Here is a 24,554-nt window from a genome sequence, read left to right as displayed (position 1 = left end):
GTTCACTAAACACTCTCCACTGGGTATGTGTGGTAATCTGAATCATACTGCAAGAGCAGCATGATCCTAAGTGGAGCTGGTGGTTCCTTTTAAGTGCTGTTCATGTGCTTTTACAGTGAGATGAGCAGACTACACAGACCCGAGCTGCCTCGTGGATATTCAGGATTGTGCTTGGTTATGAGGAAGACAGTGCAGATAGTGAAGGTACTGTGTGCCTGAAATTGAGTGCAAAGCAAACTGTGATGGGAAATGCTTCATGAAGTTCAGTTCATAATTGATAAAAAAAATTATGTACGTAAAGATCTTGTCTTGGTAGGAACAGTCTTCATCATCTGCTTTATTCATGGCAATTAATTTTTATAGACTGAAGATGAAAAAAGTGTGAAAACAATAAGCATTGTTATTGCTCAGTAGTGTTTTGGTCATTAACTAGAGAATGTTTTAAAATGTGAAGTAGTGAGAATGCAGTTACCAAAAAAGCATTTTGTCACAGTGTGCAGGGACATTTAAAGCCAGCTGGCATTAACATAGCAGCTTTGTACAGTTTTACCCAGTCTGCTTGTCAGCTCTAATGCTCAGAGGTCAGAATGTGTTTTTCTCTTAAGTGTAAACATCTATCTACAAAGGTATCCAAGGCAGCTGGTGACTTGCTGGTTTGATGAACAATTGTAGGGCTTGTCTGTGAATAGTCACAGAGTCATTCAGGTTGTTAAAAGACCTCCAAGATCATTGAATCCAGCCTGTGATCCAACACCACTTTGTCTGTTAGTTCATGGGACTAGGTGCCACAACCAGCAGTTTCTTGAAGACTTTCAGGGATGGTGATTCCACCACCTCCCTGGGCAACCTTTTCCAATGCCTGACAGCCCTTCCTGTGAAGAAATTCTTCCTGATGTGCAGCTTGAACCTCCCTTGGCACTGCATTTCCTCTTATCTTGTCACTGATTGACTGAGAGAAGCGGCTGACCTCCACCTGGCTACAACCTCCTTTCAGGCAGCTGTAGAGAGTGATAAGGCCCCTCCTGAGCCTCCTTTTCTCCAGGCTAGGCATCCCCAGCTGCCTCAACTGCTCCTCATAGGACTTGTGCTCCAGACCCTTCACCAGCTCCGTTCTCTGGACACACTTCAGCACCTCAATGTCTTTCTTGTAGTGAGGGGCCCAGAACCTCAGCACTGGCCTCGCCAGTACAGGTGGATGGATGCTGTCCTGTTCCTGCTGGCCACAGTCTTGCTGACACAGGCCAGCATCAATAATAATCTTGTAACAAGCAGATAACGTGTTCTGTCAAGTGTTTGTTAAACACCTTCTACATAAATGCCATTTAAACTTTGTTGTTGTTGATTGAAAGTTTTGCTGAGACACACACTCCAGCTTAAGCAAGAAGGACTGTGTTTGATATAAGAGTAAACACCTCTATGCAAAATAACATTCTAGACATTATAAGAGAAGTAGGCAATTCCAAGAGGTATGTTAAGAGAGCATTGAGGATATGCATGTGCAGTGATTTCACTGGTGCACTGAGATGTGTTGTATAGCTGAGAACAGCACTGCTTAGAAAGTATGATAATAAAGTACATTGTGCTTTTGTTTTGGTGTTTTGCTCCCAGTTTTGCTTCATATGCTGTTAAATGCCGACAGTTATGCCTCCAGGTTGATGCCTGTTACAGCACTGTCAGGAATGTTTTTCAGATTGGAAGGGATGTCTTGAGATCTGAGCAAGGATTTTAAACTGAGGAGTAGGAAAGAAATGCATAGCTAGTGGAAGCAAAGACAAGTAACCTTGGCAGTGTAGAGGAATGCAGTTTGGATGTGTAAGGATGGGATCAGGAAAGCTAAGGCATAGATTGAACTGTACTTGACAAGGGATGTGAAAAATACTTCCTGAGAAATGATTCAAACTTGGAAGTATGGGGAAACATGGTATGGCACAGGAAGAGTCGAGTTTCTTTCCTCAGGTGTGTTTGCTTCCAAAGTTGCCTGAAGTGAAGTTGACTTCAGGCAACTTTGGAAGTGCACAATTAAATACTGATTGGTAGCAGAGGTTGAGCAGATTGAACTAGAAAATATTTTTTCATTAACAATTGTCTTTGCCTAACAGAGTGGATTTGATAGTTATGGCTTGGGAATAGACTCAATAAACTCATGCAGTTACAGATAATGCAGGGGGCATTTTTAGAGCTCTTTTCTTCATTTGTTAAAATGAACTTTTAGGTGAACTGGCAGTATCTGTGAGTTACATACCGTATGTGTCATTTATCTGTTGTTTCACTGTATACCTTCCATGAATTAAGCAACAGTATCTGGCAGGTATATTTCATTTTTCTGATATGTTCTGTCAATTATTTAATAAATCTAGGCATTTAGCAAATGCAAATGAGATTAATATTAGGTTGACCCTCGCTGAAGCTTATGGAACTTCTCAAGTCAATAATGCTCAGTTAGGTGTTAGGATTCTTAAATGTTCATGTTTAATTGGCTTACCTTACCTTGGGGGACAGATGTAGTAAATACTGCGAATGGAGACTTCTAATGTGCAGAGCCACTCTTTTTACTGACCACAAGGAACAATGGAAACTTCTTCCATTTTAATTTGTTTTGTCTCCATGCTGATATTGGGATACTTCAAATTCTGCTGAATTCTTACTAGATATAAGTATCTAGATCAGTGTTTTCAGTTCCAAAATCTTCTATGCACAGTTTACAAAAGTTGTAAAAATAACACAACACAATATAATTGTAAAAATAAATTCTTTTAAGAATTCTCATTTTTTTAATGTAAACTAAACCACCATATATTTGAACTTAATGCTTTGCATTGTAGAACCTTCTTTGCTACACTAAACTATGGAATCAAGATGCCTGGAATCTGAATTTCCTTATGTTCACATTATTTACAAAGATTCTGAGCAAATTAATTAAATTGAAGACAGACAATCACAGGTCTTTAGGAATATATCTGTTACTTAACGTGTAGAACTTTTACACAGACACTCAGTAAATGGGAAATTGGAAATAAACCTGCAAGAGAAAGGCAGGCAGAAAATACAAGGCTGTTTGAGTGAGCAGCTATAGCAACTGCTTTGAAGTACAATTTGAACAAACTCCAACCTCCTCTTAGGTATCATTTATAGGAATTTAATTCTATCAAGTTATATTGTAATTTTCAGTTCATGACTGACAGCTAATGCAGGCACAGAATTACGTATATTTCTATTATGAAACAATACTTTTTACAATATTTAGCTTTTATTTTCAGTGACTATTGAAGTAATAACTTCATAAGTTATCACAACAGACAAAGTGCAGCATTTATGAAAAATAAGAATCTGTGGGACTTAGTTTGGTGTTTTGCTGCTTATATACATCAGGGCATATTTGCCTTTAGAATAGATTTTTTTAAAATGCCCCTCTTCCACACAAGAATTTTTCTCTGCTAGATGAGATTTTCTAACAAAGTTCTCTATGGAATGTTAAAAGGAGAAAATAATTTCTTTTCATATTATGGATTATTTGATTATTACATCCAGCTATGATATCTAAATAAATGGTAGGTGTTAGGCTCCTGATCTGAATCACTGTGTAGGAAAGGAGAGGTTCATTTATATCTTTGAAGGGGCGTGAGGGGAAGAAGCTTCCTGATTTAGCCATCCACTTTATTGGAGGTAATGTTAGAGTAGAGTAAGTCAGACAAGTTAATGCAGAGAGTTTTATAGATTTTTTAGGTTTAGTGATTCTGTGTTTTAGCAGTTTGGCTTTTCCAAAAGCAGAATATATCAGGAGCATAGTGTCAAACACATCAACTACTTGACTTGCAGGTATTGTTGGATTTTGAAAATTATACTTCTGAACTCACTCATCCTTTTCCTGTCCAAGATCTATTGAAAATAATGAAGTTTTTCTGTGAATCTGTGTTTAATTCTCATATATTTTTGGATTCTCTCATCTGATGTAGCAGTGAATTTTACTAGCTACGTTAAAAGCTGTTCTCCCATTGCCTAGTTTTGTAATTCTGACTTTTTTGTGGATTGTGTCAATGTGGTTGTCCAAATTTAAAGTAAGTTTTTGTAGCTACATCCCTTTTTCATCCCTGTAAGCACTCAGAACTGTTAATGTTGTACAGAAGGACATTTTAAACACACTCTGACCCATATACAAGCCAAATTCCTCACCTTTTTTACATTGCCTTTGGAATCTGATTCCTGCTTTTATTTATGTAATGGAATTCTATAGTTAGCTCATTTAAGCTTCACAATAGTGTTACACCTTCTGGTCTTCATTCTTTACTTTTCATGTAATGTCTGAAGCTACAGCTGAAAAGCAGAATTTGCCAAAGAGTGAAAGCAATACACAGATAGCAGAAGTGGACAAAATATACTTTGGATGAACACATTATTCATGCTGATTTCTGCTTATGATGGCTGACATTTGAAGATGTAATTGAAATTTTTTATAGTAGAAACAAAGGTATGCATTTTACATGTTTTATGAAGAATGATTTAAACTGTATCTGAGGTACAGATAATTGTCAATAATGCTTTGTCTTAAAGCCAATGAGATTTAGAATCCCAGATTAAGTACACCATGGATAAATTTGTGACAAATGAGCAATTCATATCAGCCATTTTTACACCTTTCCAAGAAAGATGCTGTTCTTGGGATGCCATCAGAACCTTGCAATGCAGTGGCCAGAAGCCATCCTCAGTTATTGCAGCTGAAGTACATGGTGTTTGTTATGTGTGATATCAGAAAGTACATATCTACCCACTGTAAGGCTGAGGGAGTTTGTTATTGCCCACAGCCTCTGCTGGGACGTGGTTCCATCCAGTGAAATAAACAAAACCAAGTCTTGGTGATCTGCTGATGTTGAATCTTGGATGTGTCTCTACATAAGGTGGGACTGGCAACCTGGGCAGTAGCTAACTAATCTGTTCTGTTGATTTGTGATGCTTTTTATGTTTTTGCTGTTCTTTCAAGAAAAGGAACTGATTCCAAAATTAACTTTACAAGATTCCACAACTTACAAACCTTAAGTGCAGTTGCAAGTGACACAGCAGTCTGAATTACCTGACTTAAATACAAGGATTCATGTACTGTCTTTTTTAATGAATGCAAGCAATTAAGCTTCTTGAATTTTGACTGTTTGGTCATGAATGAGTGCTATTCTTTATATCTGAACTTTTAAAAAGTATTATTTTGAGATTCTAAGTTATCAAATCAGATCATATTTAACTGTAAACAGTGGGTGCAGGCAGAATCTCACAATCATGCAATTCTTCTGCTTTGTAATGCTGCTTATCAGACTTTTCTAGTTCTTTTCATCTGAACTGTATTTCTCTTTGCCTAACACTTTTAAGAAATTGAAAAGTAACTGATAGCAATTGCTTTTATAAGTAGCTTCAGTCTTCTTGATAAAATTAATGTCCTGGAACTGGTGTGCAATGACATGATTCACAAATCAGTGTATTTCTTGTTTCCTTATTTTGATGTTTATTTTCCATTTTATATCAGTAATATAATCCAGGCATTTCAGTCCAAAACAGTACTTCTTGGGTGGTAAAACTCAATAGGTATTTAGTTCCATGCCTTATAAATCTACTAGAGGCAAATTATAATTGTCTTGAAATACAATGCTTGTCATAACTTATTACAGTTTATGTATTATCTATTGTGTAAATACAGTATTGGTTCCTTTAAGCACATACCAAAGTCAAAGCAGAATATAACATCACAGTGGCCAACACAAGGACACAGAAAATTGTCTGGGGTCCATGGCAGATTTCTCAGAACATTATCAATTAAGCACAATAAAGGATTACTTCTACTTACTGATTTGGCCTTAGAGCTCCTGGTATTTACTGACTCCAAAATATGAATTTGATTGCTACATATTTAAATATTAGAAAAGAAAATGTTTCACTGAAAGAGTGGTCAGGCTTTGGAATAAGTTGCCCAGGGAAATGGTGGAGTCACACTCTCTGGAAGTGTTCAAGAGGTGTCTGGATGTGGCACATGAGGATATGGCTTAGGGATGATTCTGCTGGTGCTGGGCTGATGGTTGGGCTTGCTGGTCTTGAAGGTCTCTTCCAGCCTTGATGACTCTGTGATTTGTTTACTTAGTATGATGGCAGTTGCAGAAACAAGGATTCATATACAATGCTTTTAAGTTTATTATTTCCCTAAATGCATCCTGATGAGGTGGAATTAATCTAGAAGTTCTTTGTGAAAGATGATTTTTGGCATATTTACAATTTATAAATAGCTCTGAATTTTAAAATATGTTTTTTCTGATATTTAGGTTGATGTTTAGAGATTTCCTGATTATTAAATTTAAATGTAATTGCAAAATTATAATGCCCCTAACTGATATTTATTATCATTTTGTACAACTCCCTTTTTTATTTTAAAGTTTGTTGGAACAAATTAATTCTAGTGTACATTCATAAAGCTTTGAGATTGGTCATGAAGAAATACACACAAATTAAAATTGACACTTCAAATTTCCATCCTCAGAATCCTATAAAAGTATATTGAAAAACTTAAAAGGAAGAATAAGTCAGATAATTTACTCTCAATAAGAATAATACTCTTGGCATATATATGAATTGCCACTGAAAAAGATTTCAGTAGTGAGTTTGGACTTAATGATTCTCTCTGTAAAACTAAGACCTTTGTCTTGAAAGTTTAGATTATGGAACTCATTGCTTATATTGTCCAGGATATTGGTAAGAGAGCAAATATTTGGAAAAAAAATCAGGGAAGTGGAAGACAGGAAGTTTTTTCTTTTACATGTTTCTATAATATTGTCTAATTTATATAGTGTAAAAATGTGTGCTGTGCCATCACTGTTATAGGAAGAGTAAATCACTGAGACATGGACACAAGGATATTTTTTAGGTGAAAATTAGCCTAAACAGTTCAGGAAATCCTTTCTGCTAGTGTCTGATCTGGTTATACAGAAACCTGTTCAAAATAATCAAAATGCAGTAACTTAGAAAGGATTTTTAAATCCCGTCTTTGGACTGGAACAAGTCCACAAACAAACTAAAGCAGAAGAAGCCTGTGTTTTCCTAATGCACCTTGAAGGGAATATGTTGCTGTTGGAGTTGTTTGACTGGGAGAATGGAATCTCATTTTGAGCAGCAAAAGTTGAAGTTTTTACCAGGTAAGCTTCAAGTAAGTAATGGAAAGAGAATCTCAGCAGTTATTGTGAAGGGGACATTGTGACTGAGGACAAGCTGGAGTGTCAAGAGAAGAGGCTGTGGCACGTCTGTACTGCTGCAGACATAATTCTGCTGACTGAATGGGCAGCAGATTTATGGAAGCAGAACCTGCAGGGTAAAAACTGAGGCCAAGAGCGGGCACAAGGGAATACAGTTTGTTGAAGACAAAAGAGATATTGAATCAAGAAATGATTTAGTGGAAATGGAGTCAGAGATTACTTCTTTTGTCCGGAGGAAACTTTTAAAGCATGTCCATGAAAAGCCAAACCACACATTTATCTAATCAATACAGGCTGAGGAGATGAACAATGTGAAATCAGTGCCCATGTAAAAGGATACATGCACTGCTAAATGCAGCTGTGAATTTGGAAGCAAATACTGAAGCTGGAAGGAAAAAAAGATAAAAGTGAGTCAAAGTAAGAGAAAAAGTAAAAGTTGTGCTTTCTAGTTGGAACTAACACCTAAATTATTTGAACAGCAGAACTGGTTTTTAATGCTGGATAAGGCTAAACAGAGCTACATTCCTTTCCTTTTTTACCAAATAAATCTATGACATAATAACTCTGCAGGCTCTCATAACTGAGCTCACAGGGTGAGTGCTGGGATTCATATCTGTGCCATCCAGTGTTCCCACTTGACTAACTGACCTTTTCATAAGTATTATTTCCTCGGTAACTGTGGATACCGAGACCAGAACTCTGCAAAATTAAGCCACTACATTTCCCTTAAACATAAATGTTGTAATTGTTATGCAGTTTCTATTAAAAAAAAGTATTGACTTTTTAAAAGGAGTTTAAAATTCCTCAGCAGTATTATATCCAGGATCTGTAATGGTTAGATGCTATCAAGATTTTTGCTATGAGATTGGAGGCTACTTAGTGTTCTGTTTGCTTTCATTTTTGACTGTTCTATTCAGAGAATAAGCCAACAATTTTGTTAAACCCTCTAAATTATTCTTCAGTTTGTTTTAAATATTGTTCAAAATTAGCATATTTTAAAATACTTTAGACATTTTCAAGTGAATTATACAAGTCTCATGATAATCATGATTCTTGCATCACTTCTAAATAGTGACAACAGCAATTTAGATGAATATTCAGTTTTTATAGGGAAAGGTAAAAAAACCATTTCACGTGCAGGTAGTCTACAAGAGTCTACAATATCACCTCTTCTACCTTACTATTTTGGAAAAATGGCAGTCCATTTTCTTATGAAAAATAATAATGCTATCCATCACTGTGAAAATAACATTGGTCACTTGTTCAGCCCATGGATTTCAATTAGCTTTGGATGACCCACATTTTAAAGTAAAGACTGAGTGATGTGATAAACTCTTATATATCATGTTTAATCATGCCCTTGGAAACTTCTATAGATAGTTTCTTCAATGCCTAGTACAGAAGGTACTAGGGAGAACCAAACTTGCCTGTGCAGCCAGTCACAGACATATTTTAAGTTGCAAGTAGGCACAAGATGGTTTTAGAATTTTTGAAAGGAAACTTTGGTAACAGTTTAATTGAAAGTGTTAAAGGTCTCTTAGTCTCTTCTGTTATGCAACTCAAGATACAACATACCCAAAGAAGAGGATTAACACTGAATGATAATCCCATAAAAACATATGTGTTCATAGCTAATAAAACATTTAATATGCCTTATTTTTAATAGAATATCTTAATTATAGGGTGAAATTAATCCATCTGCTAAAACAAGACTCATTCCCTTTTTATTCTTTTTTTATTCTATTTCTTTCTGTTTCTTTTAAAATCTTTAAAATAGCATTTCTTCTAAAAGCACAATGGTTTTTTTTATTTTACTAGTTTTACCACTTGGATATATTTTCATTTTGAGTGCTTTTGTTTGTATATAGACAGGCTATTGTGTTATGTGATTTGGGCTGATACTTGTTGGCAGAAAGAGAGAGAAGTCTGTCTTGGCAAACTGATTTTTATGTAAAAGAACATCTGTGAGCTCTCTCTTTGTGGTGTAGCTGGACCCTCATAGCCTAGAGAAAACTAGAATCTAAAGGCAAGCACATCTGTCCCTTTACAGCTATAAGGATTATACATTATGAGTTGAAGGATAAGGATTTACTGGTGAACCCTGAGGAATGCTACTAACTGCTTTATCTGTTTGCCTTTATGGTTTTGCTGCAAGGCAAGTTATGTGCTCTTTTCTGCCTGCCTATCACTGGGCTTCACTCAAGGGGTTTTTATGGAAACTGGCTATTTACCCTCCAGCTGTGCCATGGTTTAATCAGTAGCTATGGCAGGAGAGAGTCCTCCATTTGATTTAACAGTAGAAGGATGATCAGGTGGGGGTGAGACTCAGAGTAGCCATCAAAGCAGGAGCATTAAGGTTGGAGAAGACCTCCAAGATCATTAAGTTCCACCTTTGATAGAATACCACAGTTCCCACTAAATCATATTGCGAAGTGCCACATCTAATAATTTTTTTAATACTTCCAAGGATGGTGACTCTACCACTTCCCTGGGCAGCCTGTTCCAGTGCTTAACTGTTGTTAAAATTTTATTCCTGATTTCCAGCCTGCACCTCCCCTGATGCAACTTGAGGCCATTTCCTCTTTGTCCTATTACTGGTTGCCTGAGTCTGACCCCCACTTGGCTGCATCCTCCTCTCAGGGAGTTGTAGAGAGCAAATGGCTTTACATCCATCCACACTTCCATGGGAAGAGAAAGTGTCGGGTGTTTGCCATTCCTCTTGGCTACCCACTGAAAAGAGAGCACTTTACCACAGTGGTTTCCGAGTGTGTTTTTATACTTTCCTGCCCCATCTGTTGGATTAGGTGCAGACTGGTCACTGCTGCTCTCTGAACCTCTGCTCACACCAGATTTTAAGACTCATCCTTCCTCTAGGATTAATCATTCAAAATTCATATGCTCCCACTGTTGCTTAGCTGAAAACTTTAAGTAAAGGACAAATGCTCTATTTGCACTGACTTTAGACTATGGACTAAGGATGACAAAGAAATAAAGAATAGAGAAACTGAGAGTTTGGATCAACATTTTCAGAAGTTACTATTATTATTGTTTCCTTGTGCCTTCTGAGTAGGGATTCATTCAGCTCATGTCCTAGAGTGCTGGTCAGATAAATTGTCCTGTCTTAAGTGAGTAGGTATACATTGTGTAGGTAAAATACCTCAAGGAAAACAATAGAGTGCAAATGCACTTTCTCCATTCACAGCAGTTTTGAGTGTCTTTGAGCATACCTGTGCTTTGAGGTACTTTGCTTATGGAATCATTCATCCTTGCAAGAAATTTAAGTTCCTTTTCTGCTTATGACATTCACTGTGTGAAGACTGCTTTGGAGCTGGAACAAGTTTGTGTTTTGTGCAAAAGAATGTTGAGAACAATCAGAATTACTGCAAAATTGATGTGTTAAAACCTAATATTGGTGTGAGAGACAAAGGGAATAAATCTTATTACTAAATTCTGTTGTAACTTGTTTTACCCCTGCTGACTCCTCTCCTTTTACTCTCCAAGGAGAGACGTCACCTCATGTCCTTGTAACTTTTGTCTCATTTCTGGATGCTTTTTCATCAGCCTGTGTTGGTTTTTTTCGTTGTTTTTGGGTTTTTTTTGTTTGAGTTTTTTTCATGTAGTTTGTGTTCTTCTGTTAAATGTAAACTAGCTTGGCCTTACATGAAAGTCTTGAATTGCAAGGAATTTATATTTTTGCATTCCAGCAGGGTATAGAGCCTCAGTTACAGACAGGAAAATACAGAGATGGACATAAACTATGCCTTAACATCACAGACATGTAGTCAGAGAAGTAGAATCTGGTTGATAAGATGAAAGCTGTAGGATGGACATTCAGGTGTGATTCAAAGATGTTTTTATATTTCAGTGTGTAACTTGTACACAAAGTTTTTATGATTTATGCTGCAATCAATCCCTCCTCATAGAATGATGAGATGATGCAACTTGAGAGCCACTTTGTATGCAACTAGCTAGATTCAATTAAGAGTATCAAATTAGGGAAATCTGTGATATCAAACGATTAACAATGAGCTTCTTAACAGTCACTCCCTCTCACTGTGTCTTGCTGCCCAAAACACTGACATCTGAGTCACTTTAAAACTGCTTTTGAAATTTTGAGAGAACAGTTTAAAACAAATTGCATATTAGATCTCCTGTAGCAAAATACAGAGTTTAAAATTGAAATTCAGTCTCTGCAACTGCAAAGTAACCAGGCTTGTAATACTGTCATTGCTTTTGGTTTGTATTTCTGTAACCAAGATTGGAATGTGGCCTTTACCCCACTGAACTGATTTTATCATCCTAAAAGTTTGGAAGCCACAGGGCTGGATGTGAACAATAGCCCAGCACATGTCTACGCATACTTTGTCCCTCAGTATCTCTTGGGTTTTGTTTACTTCTTTCCCCAAAGAAGAATTTCTGTTGTTGTTGCTTTTTAGAAGGCCATATGGTTTTTCCTCTGAGCCATCTCAAATAAAATATCTGTAATCAAGAGGAATGTTTCCAATCAATTCGTTACTGCAGCCGTGTGCTTGTATTTCAGATTATTCACAGTCTGTAGGAGTTGTATAATGAAGATTTTAAAGACTGAATGGACACATGCCTCTTCTTATTTTGGAGAGCTGAATGTCTATTATGCTTATATTACATATAAAGTTAGCACTTATAGAAGGGAAGAAAAATGTGCTTTAGACTGGAAGAAAGGAAAAAAAAAAGCTCACATTTCCTCTGCACTGATTTTTAGCATCCCCCCAGGAGATTCAAATGCATCACTCATTCTTTCCAAAAACCTTACAATTTTTTTAGTCATTAATTAAAAGTTGTCCACTCTTTTTATATAACCCTGCTAGTCACAATCACAAATTGTATGTCACAAAGTATATGAAACTGTTGCAGCACATTTGTATGCCAAGTTCTGTAATCTGTGATAGTGAAAGCATTTCATGTCTTGTACAATGTTATCAACTTAGATGTTTGTGAACTACTGTGTTAATTTTTTTCTTGAAAAGTGACAAAACCAATCAATGTTGTCAATGCAATATGGTATAGAAAGGAAAAACCTCTAATAGTGAAATATACTGTGTTGAATATACCCTAAATATGTACTTGTTGCTTGTGCTAGAAGTTTATTGAAGAAGTGCTGTATTGTTTCCTCTATTCCCAATACGTAGTTTTTGGAATTTTTTTGTAATTTATTATTTTTCTTTTGTAATACAGTTACACTGACGACCCCAGATCTCACTGGGTAGAAATGTCCTCTGTGCTTCTTTGAAGATTTTTTAAAATTACTGATTTCACCTGCAGTATATGGCACAGTTATCTGTCAGACAGAGCCTCTGACATTGATATAATCTCACCTGATCTTTAGCAGTGGGTTTTTTAAAATATTTTCAGGGTGAGATAGTTGTCTATTAAAACTTTTAACTCTGTGATTTTTCCTTTTCCCCCTTCTGACTTGCTCCCCTACCACTTCTCTTTGTCTTCTCTACAATCTCATTTTTGCCTGCCTTCTCATTGCCAGCTAGGGCTAAAACAACAGTCATCAAGTGAAACAGAGCTTGAAACTGCTGCATTTCTCTGCTTGTAATAGGAGAAAACCAGCTAAACTGTGCTGAGCTGCTTTTGCTCTGCTACTAGCCCCCATATGTCAAATGCAGTCGTACAGATCCGTAGCTGCTCCATCTTTGCTTGGTGCCTGGAGAAGTGCAGTGGTCTGTAAATGATTTGTGTGATTAGGATGTTATGTTTTGCAGGAGGCCAGCACCTGTTAACTCATTTTTTCTGTGGTGGGTCTGCTGTGTATTCCTGGCTAGCTGCAAAACTCCATGCTGCAGCCAATGAAGTATTGATGGACTCTCACAGTGGACAAGACAGCAGATAACCCATGACACAAACACTCTGAGGGGAATGCTGTTATAACTTCTTCACAAGGGAAGTGCAGGAGCAGGCACTGATCTCTTCTCTCTGGTGACCAGTGACAGACCCAAGTAATGGCATGAAGCTGTGTCAGGGGAGATTTAGGTTGGATAACAGGAAAAGGTTCTTCACCCAGAGGGTGGCTGGGAACTTGGACAGGCTCCTCAGGGAAGTAGTGACAGTACCAAGCCTGGCAGAGTTCAGGAAGTGTTTGGAAAATGTTCTCAGGCCCATGGAGTGATTTTTGGAGCTGTCCTGTGCAGGCCCAGGAGTTGGGACTTCAGTGATCCTTGTGGGTCCCTTTCAGCTGAGGATATTCTGTGATTCTATGTCCTGCTGCTGTGTGGAAGGCTTAAATCCTACTTCCACTTGAATTTATTAGTGTTATTGAATTGATCCACAACTTTCTGAAAACAGAGGAGTGACTTGCTACAGCTTCAGTCGACTTCAGACAAGTCTTAGGTTTTCAGCAAGTCACAGTGAGCAAGTTTTTCAGAGCAGAAAGCAAGGTTCCTGTGCCGCTGGAACTTTTCAGCTTTCCTGTACTGATGACAAGAATAATTTTTTCCTTCCCCTTAAAAACCCTGATGGTGTTGTTTTTTGCAAGGTTACCAGAGAGACACCTCATAGACCCTGTGGGTAGCACAGTAGCATATATTAACATGAATACATATTATGTTAATATTAATATTTCATATTTGGTAACATACTGTATTAAGAGACCACCTTTAAGAAACCTCAAACACATAATATAGTTTTGCAGACAGCCACATCTGTTAAATGGCCTATTTCTGCCAGTACTTTTGTACCAGTCTCATACAGGTGGCAGACCTGCTGCTAGCTCAAGGATTAGGTAGCTTTTGGAGCAACTTAGAGGGCAAGATGATTCACAGGCATTGTGCTGTCACTGCTGGCACACTCACTCTTGTAAAGAGCTTCCATCTGATAGTGGCTAAGTGCTGAATGAAAACTCTTGCCTAAGATGCAATGATTGAATGTACTGAAAGTGTTCTTCATAACAAGCTCTTTACAGAAATTTTTTGGTCCAGGAATTTTTATTGATCATTCGGCATGATCACGCAAGCAGTGCTTTTTACAGGGGGGAAAAAAGATTTGGAGAACTGAAGGAAGGAACTGAATCCTGGCCACTTACATGCTGTAGAATATGCAGATAATGGAGCTGTTTTAAACCTGCTGATCTAGGGTGAATCTGTCTATTCTTGTCATACTAGAGAAAGGAATCCTATTTGAGTTTTTGTTAGTTTGTTTATTTGCTTGTGCTGTTTTGTTGGACTTTTTTTTTTTTTAACAAATGAGTAATGTTTATCTTCAGGTTTAAATCTGTGAATCTTACATGAAAAGATAAAAGCAAAAGTACCAGAGACTTAATCCTCACAGACTCCAGAAGATTTAAAATATTTGTTTGTTCTCAGTAGATTCACACATTTTAAATTTTGATGGCTCTCCAATTTCTTTGTATAAGCTATAAGACACATGGCTGATCAAAAGTGTGAGAGAGAGTTACAGTACAGTATTTATGCACAATTTATCCAGATTTGGCTTGATTATTGTGAATGTATGCCCATTTAACTACAGGGAATTAACTCAGATCTATCAGAGTTCACTAATTAAGTGGTTTGCTGAACTTCATAGGCACAGTGACAGCTTGGTTCTTCCTGTGCCACTCACTTTTTTCCAATCCTCATTGCATCCTCAGTATCTAGATTTCAAAATTATTTCTATTTTGAGGAGTATCCACTAATGAAAAATTGATTGCATTTTCTTAGTTCAGAAAGGAAGGCTGTGTGTACAGACGTTCAGTTATGAACCTGCTCTAGTAATTTTGATCCCAGCTACCTAGCTGAACTCAAGTGCTACCTTAATTACTTATGTATTACTTGAAAGAAAACCTGAAAATATCCACAGAAATACTTTCCTTATCTTTTAGAATGATCTGCATAGCTATCTCCTTATTGAGATAAATTGTTGCATTGATATCATGTATGAGATGACACTTATCAATAGATCCTTTGGCAAATGGATTAAAAATGTGATGTGGAAGCATTTTAAGAAGAAAGGAGACCTCAGATAATTTGTACTATTACAGAAATGGAGGTTTCTTTAATGTGTAGATGCATGCCAGTACATATCTTGAGGGGAAAAAAATGCTTCTTTGTGAATCTACAGATGAATTCCTTCTGGTATGATTAAACAACAAACCATGTTAGGTCATTGATTTCTGGTAGTGGAAGAACCTCAGTCCCTCTTCAGAACAACTGCTTCAATTGAAAGTATTAATTGAGGAAGAACATTTCAAGTGTTGAGGTTTTAGAGGCTAGATTCTCCACTCAGTTTCTCTTGGAGCAGATGAAACACTCAGTATGTGATGTCAGGTGTGTTTTGGAGGGATCTGGTATAGCCTTAGTATAAATTGCAGCATTCTGTGGAGTTTTAGATTAGCAGCAGCTCCTCTTGTACAGCCATCATAGTCCTTAGCAAGATGCTTCCCAGAACAGAGGCTGTTTCAGCACTTTTCTGCCCATGTCTCCTGGGGGCATGAGTCCCTTCTGTTGGCTCCAGCCTTTTCCCTAAGGTAGCAAGAATGTGCAGTACAGCACAGTTACTGTCTTGTAGTGTGGTTCATCCCTCTCTCCTTCTCTGTTTTAGTGAGAAAGGTGTCTATCTACAGAGTTAGTGTTTGTTTTTTTAATGACAGTGCTTGGCTGTGGTAGCAACATGGAATTTATGCCTTAATCTGGGGGGCACTGTTTGATTGTGGCTCTGTGTATTCTTGATGCATCTGGTAGGGACAGAAAGGCTCAAGTGTCACTTCCCAGTGGTATGTAGGCTGTATCCATACTGGTAAGAAAAACAGGCCAGGGATGGTTCTGTTGTCCTAGGGCTAAAAGGCACAGCATGTGTCATCTCCATATGGCTACATTCTCATTCCCAAAAGAGGGTGGCCTCATTCAGCCTGTCCCTTGGGAGCATTCCTTGTACTGTGCTGTCCCCTGAACCATGCCCAGCCATTGTCTGGAAACATGTTAGCTGTCAGGAGCCAAAACTGTGCCAGGGAGCAGGCTTACAATGGAACAGCAAGGGCAGGAGCATGCCTGCATGCCAGCACATGCTCTGACCCTCCTTGTGTTCCTGGTGCAAACATAACTGTGCTCATACTGATATTGCCTAAGTTTAGCAGTGTCTTTAAATCCTGTTCTCAGGCTTTCTGTCAGCCATATAATCAGGACTATGCAATTCTATTAGTTTTAAAAAACTTTATTTAATGGAATGCCAAATAATATTAGAGCAAGACAGAGTGCAAATAATGGAACACAGCAGTTTTATTCTTTCAGCAGTACAAGACAGAGGTGATACCTGCAGAGGCTTTTTTTTTTTTTGAGCTGAAAAGGATAGGTGTGTTTTTCAAACTATTCTTAAACAAAGCTAGTACATATGTACATTGAAATGCCTATATGTGAAGTTTCAGTTGGGGAAAAAAACCTAAATCCTAAACAGATTGAAGCAAGGAAATTAATTGTAAGGGAAATGTCAGTAAGTATTCAGATATCCTCACAGTTTCTTAAATAAATGCACATTTGTAAAATATCAGATTACATATTCCAAACACAACTTTAACTCTGTCCCTGTAGCCATTCCCAGTCTTAATCTGCAGACCAGAGAACCCCTACAGTCAGAAATTATACATCAAATAAATTCTGAGTATGAGTTACAGCCATCACACAACATGGTCACATTGGAATATTTTCACTATTTAATAACAAACAAAGTAGATATTTTATTTTGGAATCAAAGTGCTGTTATGTGGATTTATGGTTTCTAACATTGGCAGTGTTTCTGAATACTTTTTTTTCCAAAGTACATAAATATAAAGTGGTAAAAGTTTTGGTTTTAGCTTATAAATGTAGTTAATAATCCTTTCAAACAATAAAAATTTCTATTTATTAATGGCCAAGAAATGGTTGGGGGCTGGTTTTTCTTTTTACAGGAGAATTATTTCAGTCAACTGGATGAAATGAGTAGACAGTGAATATCACAATGGTTTGAGGGGAGTTCATGGCACACCAGTTGATCATGTGGAACTTCAGTTATTAATCCATTAAAGTCATTACTGCCTCCAAGTCTTCAAAGGTCGCAGTCCTTTTTAAGGATTTCTTTAATGAGGGCAAGTACTATTCCTGTTTTCTCAGAGCAGTGTGTGCAGGGCTGTGCAGGCACTGCCTGGCGCGCTGCAGGGTGCTCTGTGCCTGGGACTGGCCGTGCTGAGCAGTGGGTGGGCAGGAACGTGTGGGAGCTCTCGGGGCTGCAGGAGAGGAGGATTTGTATTGATCCTCCTGCTCTGACATCCTGGCTTTTATCCTGGTTACAATATAGGCAAACATGTCAGGCAATTAAACATGTGAGGACGTGGTTCTGCTTGATTATTTGACTTCCTGCAACTAATAAGGAGATTTTTGAAAGATTTAGTGCTATGCCATTGAATATAAAAGAAGTTTGGAGGCCTGTATGTGCAATGTAGTTAGGTGTGGTAGATTAAGTTTGTCCTGGCATCCTTATTGAAGCTTCCCTGTAGGCATTATCAGCTGTAATCAGCATTGTTGCCAGAAATAACATTGCAGTGTCAAAACCATGAGTGTTTCAAGGGTATAGTCAGAGGACTTAAGTGTTCACTTGTTTGTTTAACTTTAAATTAATAAGGGCCCACAGGATTATTTTCCTTTCCCAGGTTGTTGTTAAGTCCTGTTATTTTATTTCTTTTTAATTTTCTTTAGAACAGCTTCTGGTGTTCAAATTATGTTGAAAATAACTGCTTACAGGCAGAGTGATGGCCTAAAATAAATAGAGTCCTAGCAGGATTTTGAAACAAGAAATACCTAAAATATAGTTTAGCTGTTTCATCAGTCATTGAACAATGTGTTACCTTTCAGTAGCTAAAATTTTTGCTAAGTTATTTTCTGTTTTTTTGTTTGTTTTTGTTTGTTTGTTTGGGGTTTTTTGGTTTTTATTTTGTTGGGGGTGGGTGATTGTGATAATGACTAGAAATGATGAACAAAAGTTTTAAGTTATGCCCAGGCAGTGACCATGAGATACTACGATAATGATTCTTATCATAAGAGTGAGTCTTGATTCTTAGAAAGAGACAGGATAGACAAATTGAAATTCCTGGAGGAGTCCAGTTCATTGTTCACTACCTCCTTCCAGTGAGACTGTGGCTGTGAGAGTAAAGCAAGTTGAAGTCAGCACGTACTTGATTTGATTTCTGTGGCACTGATTTCTCCTGCACTCAGAGGCTGGCTCGTGGGCCCAGGTCCTGGACACTCTTCAGTGAATGGGTGACCTTGAGATCAGAATGGGATAATGTTACAGGGAAGGACCCTTAGCACAAATCTAAAATTAATAACCCCTATGATAAATACTTTAGAGGATTGCCTCATTGAAATCCTCAGTATGTACTTCATGAGGCAGTTAAACCATCAACTGGAACTGTATTTAAAATAAGAATATATTTTCTATTATATTTTTTACATAGTTTTCCTAAATGAGATGACATATATTCCTTTAAAGAAAAACACTTATGCTTATTTCCAAAAAACAGACATAGAGTGACCAATCCTACACAGGGACCAGTAGGTTTCCTGAAGAGTTATAATGATGGTACTAATAATCAGATTATTAGAAGTGAAGTAACTGTAAAGCTTGCAGTTCTAATTTGTGCTGCTTACTTACTATGTTTCTGGTTTTGAACCAATTTCAATTCAGCAGTCAGTTTCAGTGGTTTTTAGACAACTTCTACATGCAGGTTTCTGTGCACATTATTCTGCCACATTGCCTGCCTTCCAAATATTACTCATAATTCTTTGCATATTTTTCCTTAAGAACATGGAAATTAGCACTAAAGCCTTAGATTTAGCTTTAGAAAAGGCTTTTTTCAGTCTAAAGGAATCTTAGGGTGTCACTTTCAATCTCTCCTGTGAAAGTTAAATTTCTTTCTCTTGCTTCCTTTTATGTTCAGAGACTTAAATAATTTATTACTTCAAAGGAATTTGCGGTGAATCCAGTAACCAACAGAGGATGTGGAAAGATTTATTGGGAGAAACATTAAGAGCATTCTGGGCCAGGTGTATTTTATTTCTTTTTGTGAAATGGAACAAAAATACTATACACCTCCAGCCAACTTCAGATATGGCTGGAAGCCCATTTGGAAGACAGTGTCTGTAATTGTGAAGTGCTTCTTGAGATAGACTGAACAAAAAGTGATGAAGGGCACAAGGAGCTTTGGCATTGCTGAATAGCAAGAGCTGCATTGCTGGATTCTTAAGCAGCTGCAGCGTTTGCCATCTGAGTGGTTGTGCATGAGACTTCCGCTCTCCTTGTGCTTTATCCAGCACTCCATACCCATGGGAAAAGAGGGACTGAGTGCCCTGCTGAACCACAGCAGTGAAGTCTGAGTTTGCCTTTGCACCCTTGGCCCATGACAAAGGGTTCTGAAGGAGCAGGACCTCAGCAGCCTTCTGCACTCCTTGTTTAACTGAAAAGGCGTCACTCGAGCGAGGCACATGTCATGAACGTTTTTATTCTACCACAGTTTTGTAGAACTCTAATAAAAAAATTTTATTGCATATTGAAATATATAACATTATTTTTGTGAGAAGTGTAATCTTTTGCGAGGTTACAAATTTAATTATTTTATGATATTTATGACAAAATGCTAGGCAAATACAAAAATCATTTTTTCAAGAATGATAAAAAAGTCAGTTATAAACTAGCTATTTCTAATTCAATCCAGTTAGAATCTCTGGCATGTTTAATTTCATTTACATAAATAAAAAAGTTAATAAGAGCATTATCGTAGAATCATAGAATAGTTTGGTTTGGTAGGGTCCTTGGAAAGTTAGTTGCCTATTCAGACCCTGCTCCAGTAAGCAGGAACATCTTCAACTAGATCAGGTGGCTCAGAGCCCTGACCAACCTGACCTTGAATGTCTTGAGGGGTATCCACCACCTCCCTAAGAAAACTGTTATATTGTTTTACCTGCCCATCATAAAAACTTTCTTTGCTATATCTAGTCTGAATTGACTCTATTTTAGTTTAAACCATGCCCCTTGTCCTGTCACCACAGACCCTACTAAAAGATCTGACCACATCTTTCTTGTAGGCCCTCTTTAAGTGCTGAAAGGCTGCACAAGGTCACCCCAGGGCCTTCCCTTCTCCAAGCAGAACAACCCCAACCCTTCTTCATAGGATGGGAGGTGCTCCAGCCCTCTCATCATTTTTTGTGACTCTCCACTGGACCTGTTTCCTCACTGAGAATGTTCCAGGGACACCTTTTCCCATTCAGTTTTTTCTTCTTCACCTGCAACTTCTTAGTCTCCAGTTCCCCTCTGTGCTGGCTGAATAGGCAGGTCCCTTCAGCAGTTGCCTTATTTATTAAAGAGCATGTTTTGATATTGTGTTTTTGTATAAGTTGTGGAAACAATTTCTTCTTTGTCGGTTAGTCCAAATTTCTTAAGTGTTCTCTACAAATTCTTCCTTTGTGCAGCATCTTAGAAAAAGAGGTGAAAAGATGTGGAATCAAACTGCTCCATCCTCCTACCCAAGGCAGGAAGATCTATCTGTGTCACATTTTACATGGATGTGAGTCTTATGTTATAGGACTCTCCTGATGAGTTTGCTTGATGTGTCCAATAATCTCTTCCACTGTATACTCGTCCTAATCTATTGCTTCCATCATGGAATAAATGGATGGATAAAACCTATTGTTTTATCCATCATGGCCATGGAGAACAGCTCTTGATTTCTCTTTGTAGATTCCCGCTACCTCTAGAGTTTTGTAGACCTTTCTTTTTCTCTGTTGCTTCACAGAAATTGTTCTCTCCTATTTCTCACTCCAGGGATGTGTCCATGCCTGACTATACCTATTGCTATTTCCCCAGTGCACAAATGGAAATCTTACTGGTAGCAAGAGGCCAACCTTTTATAGTCCATACAATTAAGAAAACTTGGTAATTAGACAGAGGAATCTTTCAAATATGAACTGGAGTGCTCAATTATAATCAGTGTTTCATTTTATTGCTGTTTCCTGTGTTGGTTTCTATACTTGTCTATCAAAACCAGACTACTTTTTGAAGTTATTTGATACAAAAATCAACCTAAACCATTGAATGCCTTTGTGAATCCAAGTAGTTGGTAGACTACAGATGGGACTCAGTAGGTGCCTAAAGTTGCAGGTCTTTAACTCTGCCAGTCAATTAAGTCCTGTATTTTGTTCCATGTTTTCAACCCCAAAATTTTTACTGCCTTTTAGATTTTAAAATTCAGTTAGGAAGCCAGTGACAGAATCAAGTTTTTTGGTGGTCTCTGAGTAGATGGAATTCTAGCAGTTTTGCAACAAGAAGATTGGAGAAAACAGTTATTACCATGAAATTGCACTTTCTTAAAATAAAAGTTTTAGAAGTTCTTCTTCTAATAAAGAGCTTTGTTTCTTCAGCAATAATATGGTAATTTGGCATAATTGAAAATTGATTTTAAATATTTCCTTTTTCCACTTTTGTAAATACATTGTTTTCCCTACTCCCTTATTTTTCCTTTTCTCTTTGTTCCAGGACCCTTTGCTGCTTCAGGAGACAGTAAATTCTGCTGCTGCTCTTATCATGGCATTGATAAAGGACAGAAACCCAGAGCTTATTGGCCAGCTGCTGGTAGCATAAGACCATAAATCATGTGTAGATTTTGGAAATGTTAGTTTTCATCATCTGTTCACCAAAGGTCTTAAGTAATTTTATTCTTTGTTGAAAACTCTGGATTTATGCCATTTATTATTAAGATCATTTAATAGCATATTTTTGATATTTAAAATACAATCTAATATTATGCATAAAGTGTAAAAAGAAATACAAATAATTCTGAGATACACTGGGTATATACTGTGAGGAGTGATACTGAAATGTTTTTCAAGGTACCGATCATTTTAAAGGTGCACAGAGGACACCAAAGCATTCATGCAAAATGGTCTTTAAGTATGTATGTGTGTTGTACTCTAGGACTGCATGAATTAAGTTTTATTTCAGATAAAGCACAGCTCAACTTTATGTGAAATTATTTTAAAATTGCTGCTGTAATACCTCTTAGTGAGTGTAGAGTTCCTTACAGAGTGTGGCTTTCCTGCCATAAAGAGAAATGCAAATTGCAGGAAGTATTGGAAAGGTCAGGTGCCCGTTCTCTGTGGAATGAAGGTAACCTCAAATCAGAGAAAAGATACACATGGGTACAAGGAGGTGCCAAGCCCCAGTTTTCCAGATGCAGTGAGCTCTGGCTGTAGCCTCCGTGGTGCTGCACTTCTTCCAGTGCCCGTGTGCCATCATTCAGAGCTCCTGTAGCTCCACTGAAATAGGAAGAGTCTGTTAATTCATGCATAAGAGTACAATTCTCATCTCTTGCTGGTTAGCAGAGGTCTGTAGTAAATAGCAGCAAGGAGAGCAAGCATTATGAACTCAAAGATACTCAGCACTGATAGTCAAGTGCAGACCATTGGGACAGGAAGATGAAATGGTGAATGGTTATTATGTGGAGTGTCTCCAGGTATCACAACCACTAAGAGCAATACAAGCAGCGTCCCTGAAAACGTGTCTTTCCCTATGCATCAGACCCAGGATTTTGTCTCTCCTGCAATTTATGAAGGGGCTAGGTTAGTGTCTTACATATTTGATATGAATAAAGTCTTGGAGAAGTATCCCCGCTAGAATTGTCCAGTGAGTCCCTGATTCAGTCTATCACTGTCAGTTCAGCAAGTTTCCCTCTATAAACAGCATCCCTCTCCTTACTCCCACCATGTTCCACTCCCTCTGGTGCTCAGACAAAACTTAGGATAACAAGCTCCCTGCTTGGTCCCTTTCCCTTCACATGACTATTTATATCTCTGGTTTAAATCCCTTTTAGAAGCTGATCTTGGTCCCAAACTTCCTTCATTCCAAAATAAAATAAAGAGTTGTCAGCTGATGGTTCTATACCCAAGGCATACATTTTCTTCCACACACAAGTCATGCAAAGATAACTAACAAATTTCTTGTGCATCATCTTCTTTCTTCTTTGCTTCTTTCTTCTCTCTGCTTTGATTAATAATTTGTCCTTTTCTGACATTGTACAACATAAGCATTCATATTAGCTCTGTGTATGGCTATACAATAGGCATATTTTATTCATACATATATTCATGTCTGTTCATATGCAGAGCACATAAATAAATGAAGAACTAAAGAATTTATTACTGGTATTCATAATTTAACAGGACAGCTCTCACAAATAAGTTTTCTGAATGTGCTTTTACATTAATAAATTTGATGAAGGAATTTGTCCCACAGGCTTTTAAAAGACATGATGAAAGATGTCTCTTTGACTGTATTTTGTTATTCTTGTTTGCTCGAAGACAAAAATGCAATCTGTGATGTGTTTTCCACAAATAATAAGAAGGTGAATTTATAAAACCTTTCATGTTTTCTATCCACTCTAATTTATACACCGTGATACTGCATTAACATTGGTTTGTGTGCAACATCATTTGCTTAAACAGAGCTTTTATTTTTTAGGGTTGTTTTATTTACCTCATTCTCCTAAGAGGATTTCAATCCAATTAAAAATGATACCGCAGTGAAATGCTGTAATAAAAAAAAATATTATGGTTGTTTAGTTGTTTATGGATTTATTTTTGAAAAGAGAACAGACAATGCACAAGAAAAAGTAAGTTTTGGGTCATCCAATATACTTAGTACTAATCCTAAATGGAAGATAATAAGCTTTATTAATGTACTGTTAATCATTGCATTATGGCTTTTTAATATTTAGCAATCTTTTAAAATAATCTACAAACACTGAGAAGTCCAATTTGCTGGAAGCAAATACACCAACAACAGAACTACTAGAACAGATCACAAAATACTAAAACTGCAGTAAAAAAAAAAGAAACTAGGCTGTGATTAATGCTATTGTGTATCCAAACCAAATTTAAATGGTTTTTGGGTGATTGTTAGTACTTACAATGGGAATAAAGATATAAAATGAAATTAAGAAACTGGCTGATCGTTTTTTGTCTGTGCATAGCTTCTCACAAATAGCAGTATACATGAGAAACTTGGCAGCCTTTTGTACACACATGCTGTTTTGAATTTAACTAGTGAATCAGTCACCACCCATATTGCTTTGAACATTTGGACAGAGATAACAGAAAGTAAATAGAAGCTCAGACTCTGCCAGCCTTGCTTACCTTACTCCTTAAGCACTCTAATTAGTATTCCTTGGGTAGTGTTCATCAGAAAAGAGAATGCAAAATGTGGCCCAAGAAATGCTTTTCAAAAATGCAAAGTTGAGTGAATTAGATTTGTATACTGAAACTAACCCACTTCATGCAA

The 24,554-nt window shown here is 37.3% G+C and overlaps 1 protein-coding gene across 2 annotated transcripts in view; it reads left to right on the top strand.

Annotated features, from left to right (window-relative positions):
- The window catches only part of CRPPA (CDP-L-ribitol pyrophosphorylase A), a 106,530-nt gene extending 82,346 nt beyond the window's left edge, over window positions 1-24,184 (top strand). Inside the window, exons 10-11 of one of the 2 annotated variants that reach the window (XM_058809174.1) lie at window positions 20,693-20,787; window positions 21,756-24,184. In XM_058809174.1, coding sequence (XP_058665157.1) covers window positions 20,693-20,787; window positions 21,756-21,783 — 123 coding nt within the window. In that variant the 3' untranslated portion in view covers window positions 21,784-24,184. The remainder of the gene's footprint in view (window positions 1-20,692; window positions 20,788-21,755) is intronic. The other variant, XM_058809183.1, reaches the window with a different exon arrangement.
- Window positions 24,185-24,554: the final 370 nt, after the last annotated feature.

This window comes from Ammospiza caudacuta, chromosome 1, assembly GCF_027887145.1.
Source record: "Ammospiza caudacuta isolate bAmmCau1 chromosome 1, bAmmCau1.pri, whole genome shotgun sequence".
Lineage (NCBI taxonomy): Eukaryota > Metazoa > Chordata > Aves > Passeriformes > Passerellidae > Ammospiza > Ammospiza caudacuta.
The sequence above is the reverse complement of the archived record's forward strand: the minus strand, read 5'-3'. Positions and strand labels throughout refer to the sequence as shown.